Source organism: Ranitomeya imitator, chromosome 8, assembly GCF_032444005.1.
Source record: "Ranitomeya imitator isolate aRanImi1 chromosome 8, aRanImi1.pri, whole genome shotgun sequence".
NCBI classification, from domain to species: Eukaryota; Metazoa; Chordata; class Amphibia; order Anura; family Dendrobatidae; genus Ranitomeya; species Ranitomeya imitator.
In genome coordinates, this window is record NC_091289.1 from 1,058,578 (window position 1) to 1,078,092 (window position 19,515).

The window sequence follows — 19,515 nt, forward strand, 5'->3', positions numbered from 1 at the left end:
TACCGTAAAAAGTTCCGGACCCTCCAACGTGGCCCACACGACAGTTACAGTGATGTGGTGCATGGACTGGGGACCCACTTTGACCAGTGGACCAAAGGACTGTCAGTGACCACCTTTGCACAGCTGCGAGACCTGATGATCAAAGACCAGTTCTTTCATCTTTGCCCAGCTGAGGTGCGACAGTTCGTGATGGACAGAGAACCCAAAGACGTGACGAAAGCAGCGCAGATTGCCGATGCCTATGAGGCCAACCGTAGATCGGAAGCGCGGAAACCAGTCACCACCAGCTGGAGAGGGGGTAAGCCTGCATCCAACGCCAGTACCCCTGCCAGCCAACACACCAGAGGTCCTGGCCCTGTGGCCAACAACACCAGACCAACCACCGAACCCCACAAGTGTTACTTCTGCAATTGGCCTGGTCATCTCAGTCCCAACTGTCCAGACAAGCAGAAGAACCCCTCATCCAAGGCCCCAGGGCCTAATGCAGCAGTTCTTTTGGTGGGGGTGTGGTTGGGAGGGTGTGTGACAACGTACAGCACGTCACTGTGGGAGGCCAGGTTGCTACAGGCCTCAAGGACACCGGGGCTGAACGAACCCTCATCCGACCCGAACTGGCGGCCCCTGAAGAAATCATTCCGGGGAAAACCCTAACTGTCACTGGGATTGGGGGCATCAGCTGTCCCTTACCGATGGCCCGGATTTATATTGATTGGGGTGCTGGGAGCGGGGTGAAGGAAGTGGGGCTGTCTGATAATTTGCCCACTGATGTTTTGTTGGGGACTGATTTGGGGAGGATGGTTGCATACTACGTCCCTGACACCCCTCCCCAATCTACTAATGAGGGTAACATTAACCCTGATGATGATGGGAAATCGCATGTGTTACCTGACCATGCTTTATCTTGTAATGATGCATCTAATAACCATTTTTTTCCTAGGATTGATGGTGAAAATGTTGTACCTGTGCCAACTGAACCTGACAATGATTTTTCTGTGAAGGTTAATGTGTCCATAGGTACAGGCGTGCCCAGCCATGTCGCTCTGCGGAGTGAGACGGCTGAGGAACCCCTAACAGGGGCAAGTGTCGGTGCTACAGGAAATGGGGAGATGCATGGGAACTGTGAGGAAGGTGATGCCATGAAAGTGACCGGTGCCACCGAGGAAGGTAACAGGCCCATAAGTAGCACTGCCCCTGGAGTGTTGGGGGTGAATGGGGAGGTAGAGCCCATAGCAGCGCCGGCTGATGGGTCTGTAGAAACCCCCGGGGAGACAGCCTGCGTAGCTGCTGTCACCCGCAGTCAGAGTGCCCAGAACGCAGAGAACTGTCTGCCTTCCGGACCCTCCTCAGTCATCACTGGGACAACCAGAGGTGGACCCAGAGCAGCTCCAAGAGGGTTCCCGTGGGGAAGGGACCCTGACGTCGCTTTTTGGCTTCCCCACACAGATGCGAGCCTAGAGAGTTTGAGACAACTTGTCGGGACGCTCTTCTCCGAGACTGATAAGGAGAAGGTGTTCTGGGAACGAGGAAGGTTGTACCGGGAGACAGTACCCGGAGAATCACAAAAGAAGTGGTTGAGGGAAAGACAGCTGGTCGTCCCGCAGCAATTCCGGGGTGAGTTGTTGCGGATTGCCCATGAGATCCCGCTAGCTGGACACTTGGGGATCAGCAAAACTAAGGCCCGGCTGTCTCAACACTTCTATTGGCCTAAGATGGGGACAGATGTGTCAAACGACTGCTGCTCCTGTATCACTTGTCAAAGAGTGGGGAAGGCGGGGCCTGCTCTTAAGGCTCCCCTGATTCCTTTACCAGTGATAGAAGAGCTTTTCCATAGGATCGCGGTGGACATTGTGGGCCCGCTGGCCGTCCCAGCAGCTCTGGAAAGCGATATATCCTTACTGTGGTAAACTACGCTACCCGGTACCCAGAGGCAGTAGCTCTGTCGTCAATCGTCAACTATGGCAGATAAGGTGGCGGATGCCCTGTTGGCCATCTTTTCACGTGTAGGATTTCCCAGGGAAATGCTTACTGATCAAGGGACCCAATTTATGTCTCGCCTAATGGAGGCTCTCTGTAAGAGAATGCAGGTGAAGCACCTGGTATCGAGTGCGTATCACCCACAGACCAATGGCTTGTGTGATCGCTTCAATGGTACCCTCAAACAGATGCTACGCATGCTGGTTGAGACTCAAGGGCGCGACTGGGAGCGGTATCTCCCACACCTGCTGTTTGCTTACCGAGAGGTTCCGCAGGCCTCGACGGGGTTCTCTCCCTTCGAGCTCCTGTACGGCAGGCGAGTCCGGGGACCCCTTGGGTTGGTAAGAAAATCCTGGGAAGAGGAGCCGAACCCTTCTGAAGTGTCCATAGTGGAGTATGTCATGCGCTTCCGTGACAAGATGCAGACCTTGACGCAGTTGGTGCATGACAACATGACGCAGGCTCAGGCTGATCAGAAGCACTGGTACGACCAGAACGCCCGAGAGCGGACCTACCACGTGGGTCAAAAGGTGTGGGTGCTGGTCCCCGTACCAACGGATAAGCTTCAGGCAGCCTGGGAGGGCCCGTACGTCGTCCACCAACAGCCCAACGCGGTCACTTACGTGGTCACGCTTGACCACGCTCGGGGTAGGCGAAAGGCCTTTCACGTCAACATGATGAAGGCTCATCACGAACGTGAACCTTTCGTCCTACCGGTCTGCAGCGTGCCCGAAGACAGGGAGGAAGACACCCTCCTGGACATGCTGGCCCAAGCCAAGGCCAATGGGTCCATCGAGGACGTGGAGGTAAGCGCTCCGTTAACTGAACCCCAGCGGTTGCAGTTGCAAATCACACCGGAACCCTTCCGGGTCGTGTTCTCCAACCGACCTGGGAGGACTCAGTTAGCAGTCCACGAGGTGGACACCGGGAATCACGCCCCACTACGGCGAACACCCTATCGAATCTCTGACCAGGTGCAGTGTTGTGAATTCTGCTCTCGGGCTCCCTCCGGTGGTTATAAGTGGTAGCGCTGCGGTCTTTGGATCGCAGCAGCCATCAGGTGTGTCCACTGATTGCAATTCTAACTGGGCTATTTAGTCTTGCTTGACCCTTTAGTTAGTGCCAGTTGTCCATTGTTCCTGGAGGATTCACATTCCTGCCTGGTCTCTGCTGCTTGCTGTTCATTTCATCTAAGCTAAGTTCTGGCCTTGTTTTTTGCAGTCCACATGCTGTGGGCTTTATTGTTCAGTGCTTCCTCACGTTTTGTGTTTTGTCCAGCTTGGTCTGTATAAGGATTTGTTTATCCAAGCTGGTATCTCAGGAGATGCAGAAATACCCTCCATGCCTTTAGTTAGTTATGGAGATTTTTGTATTTTCTGTGGTGGATATTTTCTAGTGTTTTAATACTGACCACATAGCACTCTGTCCTGTCCTTTCTATCTAGCTAGAATGGCCTCCTTTGCTAAATCCTGATTTCAGCCTGCGTATGTTATTTCCCTCTTATCTCACAGTCAATATTTGTGGGGGGCTGTCTATTCTTTGGGGATTTTCTCTGAGGCAAGATAGTTTTCCCTTTTCTATCTCTAGGGTTAATTAGTCCTCCGGCTGTGTCGAGATGTCTAGGGAGCGTTAGGTACATTCCACGGCTACTGCTAGTTGTGGCGTTAAGTTCAGGTCTGCGGTCAGTACAGGTGCCACCTTCTCCAGAGAACGTCTCATGTTGCTCCTGGGCCACCAGTTCATAACAGTGCAGCAGATTATGCGCCAAGAGATCGATGAGATGTTGCAGCTGGGGGTGATTCGACGGTCAAAAAGCGTGTGGACCTCACCTGTAGTTCTCGTGCCAAAGAAAGACCAGACCACCCGATTCTGCGTGGACTACAGGGGGCTCAACGCCATCACAGCCTCTGACGCGCACCCAATGCCGCGCATCGAGGAGCTGCTGGATAAGTTAGCTGGCGCAGATTACCTAACAATAATGGATCTGAGTAGAGGATACTGGCAGATTCCCCTGAGCCCCGAGGCGCAGGAGAAGTCCGCCTTTATCACGCCCTTCGGACTGTACGAGTCCACGGTCATGCCCTTCGGCATGAAGAATGCCCCTGCCACTTTCCAGCGGATGGTCAACTTCCTGCTTCAGGGACTGGAGAAGTACGCCGTGGCGTACTTGGATGACATTGCCATCTTCAGTTCCTCCTGGGAGGAACACCTGCAGCATCTCGAGGCGGTGCTCAGGCGAATTCACCAAGCAGGACTGACTATAAAGCCGAGAAAGTGCCAGATTGGCATGAGGTTCACTACCTGGGGCACCGGGTAGGCGGGAACACCCTGAAGCCAGAGCCGGAGAAAGTGGGAGCGATCGTGAACTGGCCCACTCCCGTGACGAAGAAACAGGTGATGTCCTTCATGGGCACTGCAGGGTACTATAGGCGCTTCGTACAGCACTATAGTAGCCTGGCAAAACCTTTGACGGACCTCACCAGGAAGAAGCTACCCCACATTGTCAACTGGACAGATGGCTGTGAGGGGGCCTTCCAGGCGTTGAAAACCGCACTGTGCAACGCCCCTGTGTTGAAAGCAGTCGACCGTTCTTGGTGCAGACCGACGCCAGCGAGTTTGGCCTTGGTGCTGTGCTCAGCCAGGTTGACTCGGAGGACCAAGAGCACCCCGTGTTATACCTGAGCCGGAAACTTTTGCCGAGGGAAGTGGTCTACTCCACCATCGAGAAGGAGTTCCTGGCCATAGTCTGGGCCCTGCAGCGCTTGCAGCCCTACTTGTACGGTCGCCCCTTCACTGTGGTGACCGACCACAACCCTCTGCGCTGGCTAAACGCCATGTGTGGAACCAACGGCAGGTTGCTACGCTGGAGCCTTGCCCTTCAGCAGTTTGACTTCACCATTGAACACAAAACGGGCAGAGAGCATGGGAATGCAGATGGACTGTCCCGCCAGGGTGAACACCCTGAGGTGCGCATGGAGGCATACCGTGGGGTTCTACCTCCCTAGCGCACACCAAAAGGGGGAGGTGTCACGATATGGTATGAAATATCATATAAGTAGTTTCTCTTGTTAGCAGGCTGCGGGCTAAAAAGCCCCCCTTCCCTTTCACTCAGCCAAGAGCTGCCTTGCCAATGTACATGGGGGAAGAGCGTTTTATTGCCTAAAGGAATTTTTACGACCAGGTTAGAATCTTCCTCCAGCAAGAACTGGATTCTAAGTCTCTAGAATTCATGGAAGTTCTTTGTTTTGTTTTTGTAAGATATTACGCAAACCGTTTACGTTAAGAACACGAAAATATATATTCTTAATCTCCCTCGGTGGATCTGCCCATCCCTCTAAACACGGGCTTCTAACTCCATCTGGTAAAGAAGTAGGGATTTCTCTGTAAATATGTATCCCAGAAAGGACATATTTGATCTCATTAGAATGCCCACATTAATCCGAGATGAATGCTGGGTTTGTTATGACTATGACATGTTTTGTAGCGGAGTTATAGAAATTAGATATAGGTTAGGGTAAAATTAGTTAACTGAAGAGGTAGGAGGGACGAGGTGATCCAACCCCTTTCTGGGATGTTACAGGCCGCAGCCTGTCTGCCCAGATCCCCAGCACAGTCTTCTTGTCTTTTTCCTGGAGAACCCTGAGCACGTCCCATGAACTGGGACGTATGGAAGCTCCACTAGCCTGGGTGCCTGCAATGCTTTGATCATGTGAGTGTTATCTTTTCTCCTGTAATCCCTTTATGTTATAATTACCTTGTACATATTTGCAATTGTCTCATTTGTAACATCATTTGTAAAATATTTTGATAAAACACTGCCTGAAACTTTTGATGGGGTATATTATTTAATACTAGTTCGTTCTCCTGTTCTAAACCGTACCCTAAGTCTCCTGAAGGGAATTACGCTACTGTTGTTTTTGGGTTAGCTTCGGACCCGTTTAATCGAAGCTGGTGGCAGCGACCGTGTGCAGACTTTTGGGTGATGCTGTAGCGACTGCGGCGTTGATAATTATTGTTCCTGCCTGAGTGGGAGTAGTTTATCGCATCGCTGCAGCGTGCCCAATAGCCAGTACATAGCAGGCAGCCTTTCTGGCGACTAATTACCCCAGGTGCAGTACCACATCTGACCTGAGAGTAAGGGGGGCCCCAGAGAGCTGCAAGTTTTAAGTGGAACTGTAAGCGGGATATACATAAATCCCTGCAGTTCGTGGTATATTGCAGAGCAGTGGGATACCTAGAATAAGCCCCTGCTGTAAACTAAGAGGTCAATAGCCTTGTGTGTGTTTTTTATCACATTGTGAAGTGGAGGGATAACTAAGATAAGCCCCCCTGCACATGTGATAGCCGTCTGTTGGCCTAAAGTCACCCCAACCCGTGACGTAGGGGTGACGGTCACGGTGTGAATCGTGACAAATTGGTGGCAGCGTGTTGTGAATTCTGTTGTCAAGCTCCCTCCTGTGGTCATGAATGGTACTTCGGCTGGTTCTGTCCATGGGCTTCCTCTGGTGGTTGTGAGTGGAGCTGCAGCTTCTGAGTTTCCTTCTACAGGTGACGAGGTTAATTCGTTAGCTGGCTGCTCTATTTAACTCCACTTAGATCATTGCTCCATGCCACCTGTCAATGTTCCAGTATTGGTCTTGCTCTCTCCTGGATCGTTCTTGTGACCTGTCTTCCCAGCTCAAGCTAAGTTTCTGCTTGTTTTTCTCTGGTTTGCTATTTTTCTGTCCAGCGTGCTATTTTGATTTTTGTCTTGCTTGCTGGAAGCTCTGGGATGCAGAGGGAGCGCCTCCGCACCGTGAGTCGGTGCGGAGGGTCTTTTTGCGCCCTCTGCGTGGTCTTTTTGTAGGTTTTTGTGCTGACCGCAAAGTTACCTTTCCTATCCTCTGTCTGTTCAGTAAGTCGGGCCTCACTGTGCTAAATCTATTTCATCTGTGTTTGTAATTTTCATCTTTACTCACAGTCATTATATGTGGGGGGCTGCCTTTTCCTTTGGGGAATTTCTCTGAGGCAAGGTAGGCTTTATTTTTCTTCTCTAGGGCTAGCTAGTTTCTTACATCTGACAGGGAGAAGGACTTGGGGATCCTAGTTAATGATAAACTTACCTGGAGCAGCCAGTGCCAGGCAGCAGCTGCCAAGGCAAACAGGATCATGGGGTGCATTAAAAGAGGTCTGGATACACATGATGAGAGCATTATACTGCCTCTGTACAAATCCCTAGTTAGACCGCACATGGAGTACTGTGTCCAGTTTTGGGCACCGGTGCTCAGGAAGGATATAATGGAACTAGAGAGAGTACAAAGGAGGACAACAAAATTAATAAAGGGGATGGGAGAACTACAATACCCAGATAGATTAGCGAAATTAGGATTATTTAGTCTAGAAAAAAGACGACTGAGGGGCGATCTAATAACCATGTATAAGTATATAAGGGGACAATACAAATATCTCGCTGAGGATCTGTTTATACCAAGGAAGTGACGGGCACAAGGGGGCATTCTTTGCGTCTGGAGGAGAGAAGGTTTTTCCACCAACATAGAAGAGGATTCTTTACTGTTAGGGCAGTGAGAATCTGGAATTGCTTGCCTGAGGAGGTGGTGATGGCGAACTCAGTCGAGGGGTTCAAGAGAGGCCTGGATGTCTTCCTGGAGCAGAACAATATTGTATCATACAATTATTAGGTTCTGTAGAAGGACGTAGATCTGGGTATTTATTATAATGGAATATAGGCTGAACTGGATGGACAAATGTCTTTTTTCGGCCTTACTAACTATGTTACTATGTTACTATGTTAGGCTGTGTCGAGTTGCATAGGGAGCGTTAGGAGCAATCCACGGCTATTTCTAGTGTGTGTGATAGGATTAGGGATTGCGGTCAGCAGAGTTCCCACGTCTCAGAGCTCGTCCTATATTATTAATAACTATTAGGCCATTCCGTGTGCTCTTACCCACTAGGTCCATTATTGTCCTAAACACCAGGTCATAACAGCAGCGGTCAGGGATTCCTGACAAATTGGTGGCAGCGGTCAGGGATTCCTGACAAATTGGTGGCAGCGGTCAGGGATTCCTGATATACACCTAATATACGGCTCATACACCTAATATACGGCTCATACACCTAATATACGGCTCATACACCTAATATACGGCTCATACACCTAATATACGGATCATACACCTAATATACGGATCATACAGCTAATATACGGATCATACACCTAATATACGGATCATACACCTAATATACGGATCATACACCTAATATACGGCTCATACAACTAATATACGGCTCATATACATAATATACGGATCATACAGCTAATATACGGATCATACACCTAATATACGGATCATACACCTAATATACGGATCATACACCTAATATACGGCTCATACACCTAATATACGGATCATACACCCAGTATATGGCTCATACACCCAGTATACGGCTCATGCACCCAGTATACGGCTCATACACCTAATATACGGATCATACACCCAGTATACGGTTCATACTCCCAGTATACGGCTCATACTCCCAGTATACGGCTCATGCACCCAGTATACGGCTCATACTCCCAGTATACGGCTCATGCACCCAGTATACGGCTCATACACCCAGTATACAGATCATACACCCAGTATACGGGATCCCCTCCTTACACACATTACTGACATATTCTCCTAGTTCTATGCAATTTGTGTAATAATCACCAAGAGGAAGATTTCCTGTGAGTTCCCAAACCACCCCGGATGAGATGGACACTCACCTCTAGTCGCGCTCACCACAACGAGGAAAACTTCTTGCCGAATGCAGACACCGCTGAAAACAGAGAAGAGAAATGTCATACTAAACCCAGCGTGTATGAGGAGGAGGATCACGTGTATGATGTATGAGGAGGAGGATCACGTGTATGATGTATGAGGAGGATGATCACGTGTATGATGTATGAGGAGGAGGATCACGTGTATGATGTATGAGGAGGATGATCACGTGTATGATGTATGAGGATGATCACGTGTATGATTTATGAGGATGATCACATGTATGATGTATGAGGATGATCACGTGTATGATGTATGAGGAGGATGATCACGTGTATGATGTATGAGGAGGATGATCACGTGTATGATGTATGAGGATGATCACGTGTATGATTTATGAGGATGATCACATGTATGATGTATGAGGATGATCACGTGTATGATGTATGAGGAGGATGATCACGTGTATGATGTATGAGGAGGATGATCACGTGTATGATGTATGAGGAGGATGATCATGTGTATGATCTATGAGGAGGATGATCACGTGTATGATGTATGAGGAGGATGATCAAGTGTATGATGTATGAGGAGGATGATCATGTGTATGATGTATGAGGAGGATGATCACGTGTATGATGTATGAGGAGGATGATCATGTGTATGATGTATGAGGAGGATGATCAAGTGTATGATGTATGAGGATGATCAAGTGTATGATGTATGAGGAGGATGATCAAGTGTATGATGTATGAGGATGATCATGTGTATGATCTATGAGGAGGATGATCACGTGTATGATGTATGAGGAGGATGATCACGTGTATGATGTATGAGGATAATCACATGTATGAGATGATTACATGTATGAGGGGGTGATCACGTGTATGATGTATGAGGAGGATGATCACGTGTATGGGGAGGAGGATCACATGACCATCGCTTCTATGCAGCAGAGTAGATCAAGTTGTGCCAGCTTCTAGTCTCCTATGGAGATTATTGAAGCATGGCAAAAGTAAAAAAAAAATGTTTTTAAAAATGTTAAAAAAAAAAATCACCCCCCTTTTGCCCCATTCAAAATAAAACAATAAAAAAATCAAACATACACATATTTGGTATCGCCGCATTCTGAATCGCCCGATCTATCAATAAAAAAAGGATTAACCTGATCGCTAAATGCCGTAGCGAGGAATAAAAATCAAAATGCCAGAATTATGTTTTTTTGGTCGCCGCGACAAATCACTAAAATGCAATAACAGGTGATCAAAAGATCGTATCTGCACCAAGATGGTATCATTAAACCCGTCAGCTTCGACACAAGAACAATAGGGCGGGACCAACCGATTTTTGATGCCCAGGCTTAACATTCTCCTCAACTCCTTGGAGATCACCTCGCAGCAGACTTCGGGAATCCAACACAGCTTTTCATTCACCCTTTTTTACTCCACAACCTGCGTACATCCTAGTAACTCCGTAAACAGGACCTAGTTCTGCTGAAGCAGATTACGACACTGTTGTTTTTGGGACGGCAAAAGTGTCTCTGCTACTATGACATCCTTGACAGTGGCTTCAGGATGGGCCCTTGGGCACGTTGCTTCTACCGGATCCTTGTCTCACCACGGTTTCAGCAGGATAATGTGGTACACCTGGTATGGCTTTCTTCTCCCTAGATGGTGGACCTTGAAGTTAACGTTACTCAACTTTTTGACCACCTCGTTCGGCCCTTGCCACTTGGCCAGGAACTTACTTTCAACTGTGGGGATCAACACCAACACCCAGTATTCAGGGCTAAACTGTCTCAGTCTTGCCGACGGATTGCAGACCCCTGCCTGAGCCTCTTGTGCTTGAAGGAGGCTCTCTCTCACAATCAGTATCACAATCGCGATCCTGTCCAGCACCTGGGCCACATGTTCGGTAACGCTTTGCTGGGATGTTACCTCCGGTTCTCAGGTCTCCTTTGCAATGTTCAGAAGTCCCTGAGGGTGCCGTCCGAATAACAGCTTGAACGGTGAGAACTCCGTAGAGGCCTGTAGGACTTTTCTAGTGAAAATAGTAGGTACGGTAACAGGCAATCCCAGTCCTGGACATTCTTTTCCATGACTTTCTTCAGCATTGACTTCAAGGTCTTGTTGAACCTTTCAACGAGGCCGTTCATCTGCGGATGGTACACAGATGTCCTGAGTTAGGTATTCTGGAGGGCTTTACATAACTCTCTCATTACCTTGGACATGAACACTGTTCCTTGGTCCATCAGAATCTCCCTGGGCAGGCCCGTCTGGGAGAAAATATGGACTAGCTCTGGGGCTATACTCCTGGCTGAGGAGTTCCTCAATGGTACCGCCTCTGGGTACCGTGTCACATAGTCCATGATCACCAATATGTATTGTTGGCCTCTGGCAGACTTAACTAGGGGTCCTACCAGATCTATGGCAATTCAGTCAGAGGAGAGGTCTATAATGGGCAACGGACCTAGGAGAATGCGGAAGTGGGATAAAAGAGAAATTAGCTGACAGGTAGGGCAGAATCAGCAGAAATTAACAATGTTAATGGTCGTTTTTGATGACAGGGTAGTCTTTCGTGTCCCTGTGGAAACAGCAGATGCCCATGTGTTTCCCTGGGATCAAATAGTGGGGGAGTGTGGCCCTTATCAAGGTCACCAAGCTCCCTGAATCCAAGAGTCCTGACACCAGCACCCCATTTATTGTCACGGGACATGCCTGCAGCCCCTCATTGAACTGATAGTCCATAATGCAGGTGGGATAGGCATAGTATGAGCAGCGCCCCCTAGGCTGCAGTTCATCTCCTCGAAGGACAACGGGCGACTGTATGTCCCAGATCACAACATCTCCAGCAGAGCAAGTCTTTACCCGCTGCCTTTGACAACCCCTTAGGATCTAGGACTCCCACCAGTGGTGGCTCTACTACTCCTCTTTTGGGATTCAGGCTCCCACTGGGTACCCCAGTATGGGGATGCACCACCTTCTGGACCTCTCGGCCACCTGGTACCGTTCCACTAGGCCCACCAGTTCGTTCGCATTTCAGGGATCTTCCTGGGCTTTCAAGGTCAGCACCGGCCTAGGAAGGGAGTGAACGGATCTGTCTATGACAACCCGGGGCTGGAGTGGAGGATTACTGATGCAACCATTTTTGCACAAGATGCAGTAAATCAAACATTTGGGATCGAGGTGATTTGTCCCCATAATATGCCCAGTGGTGAACCCTTTGTGCTCTGACCGAAATAGTCACTCCAGCGCTTGCCAAAAATCAGTTTGGCATTCTCCAGCGCATCCTGTAATGCCAAATCATAATAAGCCTTTTGGGCTTTGCCAGTTAGGTAATGGGCCAGCACCTCCGCTCATTGCTCTGGCGGTAGCTTCTTATGCTCAGTTACCCACTCAAACACAATCAAAAATGCTTGCACATAATCACCTGGGGCAATTGTTTCCATGGCTCGTCTTACTGCCTTCCGGACGTATGTGTTGTCACCTGGACTTGGGAGACAGGCTGCCGGTCTTCCATGAACCACCTCTGCGAGCAAGTCAATCTGCTGCTGTTGCATTTGTTGCATAAGCAGCTTACTTGCCTCCTGTTGCATCAGGTGTTGCTGTTGTAATTCCTGCTCATGCTGCTTCACTTGTACCAGATATTTGAGCAGGTCCTCCATTTTGCCTGACATTGCATGCTGGCTAGTGGCCACCTTTACCCAGGAAATGCAGTACTTCTTGTAACCGTCACACGTGTTCGCTGGGAATGCTGCCCGCATTCTCCACCACCTGTGGTAGATCGGCTAACTCGGCTGTAAACGGAGGTAGACACGGGACCACTGTCGCTTTAGGAATGTCCTTGGTTTATTAGATGCAGCATAAACCAAGGTGTAGCACAAAGTAAACATGGCACTCTTGGCAAAACAAAACAAAAATGGTAGCACTAAGCACAGTCCTTGTCTTAGCGGGGCTCAGCCCGCTCAGGGTTAGCAAGACCCACAGTTCAGGTATTAGCCAAGCACAAACATTTCTCGGGAGTCTTCCTCTCCAGACACTAAACAACTACTGCCTATGGAGGCCAGCTACTCAAGCCCCAGATCACTCCCTGGGGTGGAGATAAGGTGAACATCCTCTCACCCACTCTATGGATGCCCAAATAAAACCCAGCCCATTATACAAATTAGCTGTTAATCCCTCAAAGCATTTAGTGTGCGGGAGGAAAATCTCTGGATTTTATATCACTGACGCCATTAAGCGCAGTGAAACATATTTCCACTCCAGCACTTTACCAGTGACTTTGTCATACTGTGCATACGTTCATTCTTTTTTTGCATTCATTAAGTGCTTATTCAGCAGGTTATGGAGCAAGAAAAAGATGCTGTGTGTTCACATACTCCTAGTCTGTCATACAAGTGCCCAGTTAGAGCACCAAGGGCAGCACCACATATGGCCGAGACACCATGTACACAGATCATTCCATGCATCATCCACATCATACGTGTCCTATGGTCATCATGTGAGCATATACTGTATATTCCACTTGCGTACTTCCTGGCACTCTCTGTGCTGCTGCCTTACCCTCAGTCAGTTTGCCTGCTTGTTCAGCTGCACCTCCAGGGAGGATTTTAGAAAACATGCTTTCACCCTCGGGACCGGGCTGTCCTGGGATGGCTCCTGTTGTTGTTTTTGGCCCAATTTTTGCACCTGTTAAAAAATAAACCAACATGAATCTAGTCTAATGTCAATGACACCCAGTGGTCCTAACACCCAGAGGCACTAAATCTCAGTGGTCCTAACATCCAGAGGTCCTGACACCCAGAGGCACTGACACCCAGTAGTCCTGATACCCAGAGGTCCAGACACCCAGACTAATTACACCTAGTGGTACTGACACCTAATGAGACTCATGACACCAAGTGGAACTGACACACAATGAGACTGATGACATCTAGTGGTACCAACACCCAATGAGACTGATGACACCTAATGAAATTGATGACAGCTAGAGGCACTGACAACCAATGAGACTGATGACACCTAATGAGACTGACACCTAATTCTACTGAGTGGTACTTACAACCAATTAGACTGATGACACTGACACCTAGTGATACTGACACCCAATGAGATTGATGACACCTAGTGTACTGACACTTAATGAGACTGATGACATCTAGTGGTACTGACAACCAATGAGACTGACACCAAGAGGCACCAACAACTTTCAAGGGATAAAGCTGCCATCTTGCACCAGCCTTCTATACACTTCTGGTGTTATTTTAAATATTTATTCCTGCTCTCTAATGTCCAAATGTGATGTTCCCATGATAGACTACATGAACAAGTGACCCTGGCACCTCCAGAACTTCAATCTGCTTCAATTCAGGACCTCACAGTTTCCACCACATCAGATTACCAACTTAGTACTCTCGTATGGCACTTCGGTCATTCTGGTGTCTTCACTGTATTCCGCTGTGTTCTCTGCAGTCACTACCTCTAGTGGTCACCCTGATGACGTGTTCTAGTCCTGCACACACAGTGGATGCTCTAGACCTGTGCTATGGGTATAGACGCACCTGCAGGAGCTGCTGGCACGGATGTCTGTGGTCCCCTTCCTGCTTGTACCGCCGGCTTTGCTGCCGTTTTGGAAGCCTCCACTGGTTCCACTTTTGGCTGGAATAGATAAAACACGATTCCTAAAATCCAGTAATTCTTCATACATCAACATGTAGTGTCACTTGCACAGACCTTGGGGTATACGTCAGGTCTCTCGGGGGGCTCAAACTGTTCTGGTGCAGTGTACAAATGTAGAGCAGAGTGTGGGATCATAGTTTTGGGGTGTTTTGGTTGTTTGAGTACTTGTGTGACTGATTGTAGATGACTTGTAGACTGTGTATAATGCACTGTGGCCAATGTAGTGGTGTCCTAGTTCGTGGGCATCAATTTTAATGGCCAATGCTAGCGCCGCTGTCTTAATTAAGGATCATTTCCATGTAAAGTTGGCTGTCGGGAGGAGTTGGAAGTAGCAGTAATTATCGGGTCTGGTGAATGAAATGGAGCCAAAATGTCTCTTCTGGCACCAAAAATACCTCAGTAACGACAAGTTATCGGTCGCGCCTTGTTACAGATTTAACATTGGGGCCCAGTGGCTCTAACTTACACCTGAATGATCAGGTGAGACTTTAACCAGCACTCATGATTGGTTAGCAAATGGAGAACGTCTGGTTTGCACTGACCCTGCTATGTAGTGGTCTTACTTACTTGTGCAGATGGTGGTGCAGTAGGTTGCAGGGTCTGCTGTGGTTTTGCAGACTGTTGTGGCTGTTGCTGTTGTGTCCGCACTGCGGCCTGTCCTTGAGGACCAGGCTGCTGCTGTTGACGGGAGGCAGTCTGCCCTTGGCTCCCGGCAGTCTGCTGCTGTTGCGACGGCGGCACTGGTGTCCTAATTGGTTGACTTGGTCCTTGCTGATGCGGCGGCTGCTGATGAGTGGTTGGATGTGAAGTACTTTGATGAGACATGGGCTGATGGGAGGACTGGTGAGACCCTTGCTGTGAAGGTCCAGATGCCTGCTGCTGCTGTCTGGAGCTCAGTTGTTGGGGCTGCTGTTGTCTTGCTTGCTGCTGTTGATTAGCCTGAGCCTGTCTTGCTTGCTGTGATCCCTGGTGATGAGTGTCAGGTTTTTGTTGTAGTGATATCTGAGATTGCCTCTGAGACTTCTGTGTTTCTGCACCATGGTGATAACTGGAGGATTGTCTTGACTGTTGAGAATACTCAGAAGAACTTGGTGGATACCCAGATTGTGATCTAGAATCTGACTGCTTCTTCAAAGATGATGACTGTGAATGTGAGCGTGATTCATGCCTCCCTTGATCTCTTGGATGCGGTTTCGATGATCGTCTAGACTGTTCATCCAAGTGTCGGGAAGAATGCCTTCCAGAATCTCCGTGATGTCGATGATCTTTTGAAGATGGATGACGAGGCTGAGAGTATTCCTCATGTTGCCACATATCTTCATCGGGAGGTTCATCGTAATCATGATAAGTGTGTTTGACCGGCATTTTCTTCTGTGCCGAGGAATGGCTGCTATAATACCTTGATCGATCAGGGCGTGCTTCTCTTGGTTTATCAAACCAATCAGTTTCTTCCTGACCCAAATGATAGGCTTTAGAAACCAAAAAACAAACTGTGGTCAGCTAATGTGACCAATGATGAAGAGGGAGTATAGTGAAGCCATGCAATAAACGTACAAGAATCAGCTGAGGACATGCAAGAGATACACCAAAGTCTGCCACAAAGTACTGGAAGCGCACCATGTGGTAACACACAGAAAACAAAGAAAAACCACCTGTACAGCACCATGCTGACACACAGAAACGGCAGAAAGATGAGGTGGGAAGGCACAGCATGCGAACGCAGGAAAAGGCAGATTTCTCTAGACTGGCATGAACAATAGAAAGGAGGTAATCATCTCCAGCATGCTGAGACGTCACCACTTCTAGTCTTTACCTTCACTGTCTGAAACGACACAGTGGGAATCGTCCATCATGTAAGCTTCCTCGTGCTTATAGCTATGGTTTCTTGGCACTTCTTTAACGTGTTCTTGTACATCAGGCAGTGAGTGGCTGGAACAGAACTGAGAACAAGTGTCCACCGCAGACTGAGAAATGGAGCCAGCAGATGAACGAGAACTACCCACTGACTTCCCGAGAGGACTGACAGGACTCTCCTCCTCCGAGGGCTGGCTCCGCATTGGGGCTCTTCCTCTGCTTTGACTCATTGTAAGACTTGATGGTTTTGCGCTTGACTTGTGATACCTATCGGAACTGTCCCGCTCATACGATTTGCTTCTCCCGGAGTCACGACTTGATTTTTCCATGCCATAACTGGTTGCTGAGCGGGAGCGACTATACATCCTATCATCCTCATCCACAAGATCTCTACTGGAAACGCTGTAATACTTCTGCTGTTCATACACGTTTTTCTTCAGGCCATACGTAATCTCATCCTGAAGTTTCTTGGCTCTTGAGGATATACTGCAGCTGTTGCTTATTGAGGAGGTCACTGCGTAGGAAGCGGCCAAGTCAGATTCAACATCTTTTGCTTCCTCGATGGGGGAAAACTTTGAGATTTTCTGCTCCATTCCCTGTTTTCTGTGTTTGCTTCTCTTAGATGACACTACAGCCGGTGCCAGGTTCTTGGAGCAATGTTTTTGCATTCCGCTAGATCCATGCTTGTGCCTGGACTCATTCTCTCCATAATAATAGGAGCTACTGATAGAGTCGCGACCATTACTGTCACTGCTTCGCTGGTAGCTGCTTCTCCCTCGGTAGTCGGTACTGTGGTGATCATAAACATCTTCTTCAGACTCTTCCTCGGCTCTGGAGTAACAGCACGGCTTGCTGGAGCTGTCACATTCCAAGTGGCTAGTTTTCTCTTGGATGTGGCGTCCGTTGCTTTTCTGCTGCAGAGGCTGGGGTATAGGCTCTACTTTTTGGCTTTCTGATGATGGTGGGTTCTCTTTTGTTAGCTCACTGATATCCTCAATCACGACATAATTACGAGGAATGTTTTGTTCTAGGTTTGTATAGAGGGAATCAGAAGGATAAGAATTAGAGGGGCTTTCTGCTCCATTGGCCCGGTCTGTCTGTCTTGCCTCGGTGGTCTTGTACTGTTCATAATTACTGGTGACCGATGTATTACTGTAGCCAGTGTCAGGAGTTGCCGATGATATGACCACGGTGGGGTTTCCAATCACCTCATAATTGGTAGGTACTTTGTGCTCTAGATCAGCCAGTGATGTCTGCCGTGGTTTCTGGTGAGTGCTTTGGCTGTCAGCTTGTGGTGGAAACCCTGCATGTAAGGTGGTTTGTAATGGAACCTGGCTAGCATAGGTGGTTTGGGCTTGATAAGGGTTTGGTGGCCTGAAAGCTGTGTGATTCTGAAGGCCTGTGTCTGTCTGATAACCTGTGGTTGGAGCAATGTTGTGAGTCTGATATGATGTGTGTGCAGGATAATTAGGTACCTGGCCCTGAAAGCTGTTTTGTGATGGACCATTGCTAGACACCGGATACTGTAGCTGCTGAAACCTGGTCTGCTGGATGGGGACAGAGACAGGTGCAACTGCTTGGCCAGAAGAATATTGATAGGTGCTAGATGTATAAGAAGACGATGATGTTTGGAACTGTTGTGCGGCCTGGAAATCTGAGTACTGCGGAGCAGTGCTAGCCCTGTTTAAGAGATTGCTGCTGTCGTAGCCAGACATTCGTAAATTGTTAAGCTCGCTATCTGACATGTAATCCCTATTTTCACCCAAAGATCGGATATAGGAGAAATCTCTTGTGCCTCCTCTGTCTTTCACAAGGGACTCCTTCCTCTGAGTAATGCCAAGTTCTAAATACTTCAGTTTCGCATCAATCTCCTTTTCTTCCTCTTCCAGCTCTGCCTGCTGTTTGCGTAGTTTTGTGGATTCTTGTTCTACAATCTTTAGATCATGATCTATGGTTTTCAGAAAACCAACTTTTGGCATCTGTATGGCTTGGCCTCCTGTAATCTTCTGCGATAGGTTCGGCATGTATAATTGGGAGTGAGCCTGACTGGTGGTCAGTGGCAGGTGAGCTTCATCAGGAGGAGGGCTGGGCAGAGTTCGCTTCACTTTGCGTGTCAAAGAATTTGGCTGGAAAGCTGAAATCTACAACAAATAAAATAGATGTGTAGACGGCCCAACAAGACAACATCAAATAAAGAGCTAATGACAAAAAAACAGAGGTGTTCATTAAAAGAAAACATACAAAACAAGTGACTAATTACTGCTCGCTACTGTCGGCTATCTCCTGTCCAATATCAAAAGTTTACTAACCACTCTCTGCTTGCGTCTATAATCTACCTACTCTCTATGTCCTCTTCTCTCTACCATCTACTGTCTATCTAATATCTATCTACTCTTCTCTCTATCATCTATCTAGTCTGCTATCTACCTACTCGCTATCTACTCTTCTCTCTACCATCTATCTGCTGTCTGCTCTCTACTGTCCACCATCTACTGTCTAGTCTCTACAACCTACTGAAATCAACTACACAACATTAAGTTGAGTGTACAATCGATTTTCTTATACTTGTCTACTATCTGCTTTCAATGTTATACTATCAACTGTCTACTATGTGCTGTCTACTATCACCTGACTTTTTTCCATTCTGGGCCGTCCTCGGTCCTACTAAAGTCAATAAACGGTGGGGAAAGTACAAGGCGGCTCTGCACTGGTCTGACACATACAAGATGGTGTCAAGGCCTCGATCATGAGTGACCATATGTCTCCATAAGGAGAAATGATACCCCTTAGACCCCAGTCCATATGCCTAGAGATAGGGACGGTGTCAGGGGATGACTACACTCATGTCCTTCTCCTTTTATTATCTTAAATAATTGAAGAATCTGATTAATGGGCAGAAGCTAGAGTTTTCTGCCCCCCGGAGATCTTTCTAATTAACACCATCTTGAGGAACTCACGTTAGACGGAGATGGTGCTTCATATCTATTGTTGCATGGCAGAAACTAAAATGGCAAATATGTGATGTCTGGTATGTGATTTTCTGGAGAAGGCGACTGCTGCTTCATCCAGACTGCCTGTGTGAACCCAGATCTGTATAATTAGACATGATAATGGGCCAACTCCTGATATAAAGTGATTCTTACTGACTGCCATCCTGTGGGAGCCATGAGTGATGACGTGGACAAACTGTGCTAGTTGTACGGTGCTACACACTGTGGTTTACACCTGAACTGCGCGTGCACAGGGGT

General features: G+C 48.1%; 1 protein-coding gene across 1 annotated transcript in view; it reads right to left on the minus strand.

Annotated features, from left to right (window-relative positions):
• The window catches only part of BSN (bassoon presynaptic cytomatrix protein), a gene marked incomplete at its 5' end in the record, with an annotated part of 169,006 nt that overhangs the window by 26,439 nt on the left and 123,052 nt on the right, over positions 1-19,515 (minus strand). Inside the window, 5 exons of the mRNA XM_069736456.1 lie at positions 8,741-8,793; positions 13,298-13,423; positions 14,296-14,392; positions 14,981-15,882; positions 16,227-18,408. Coding sequence (XP_069592557.1) covers positions 8,753-8,793; positions 13,298-13,423; positions 14,296-14,392; positions 14,981-15,882; positions 16,227-18,408 — 3,348 coding nt within the window. The remainder of the gene's footprint in view (positions 1-8,740; positions 8,794-13,297; positions 13,424-14,295; positions 14,393-14,980; positions 15,883-16,226; positions 18,409-19,515) is intronic.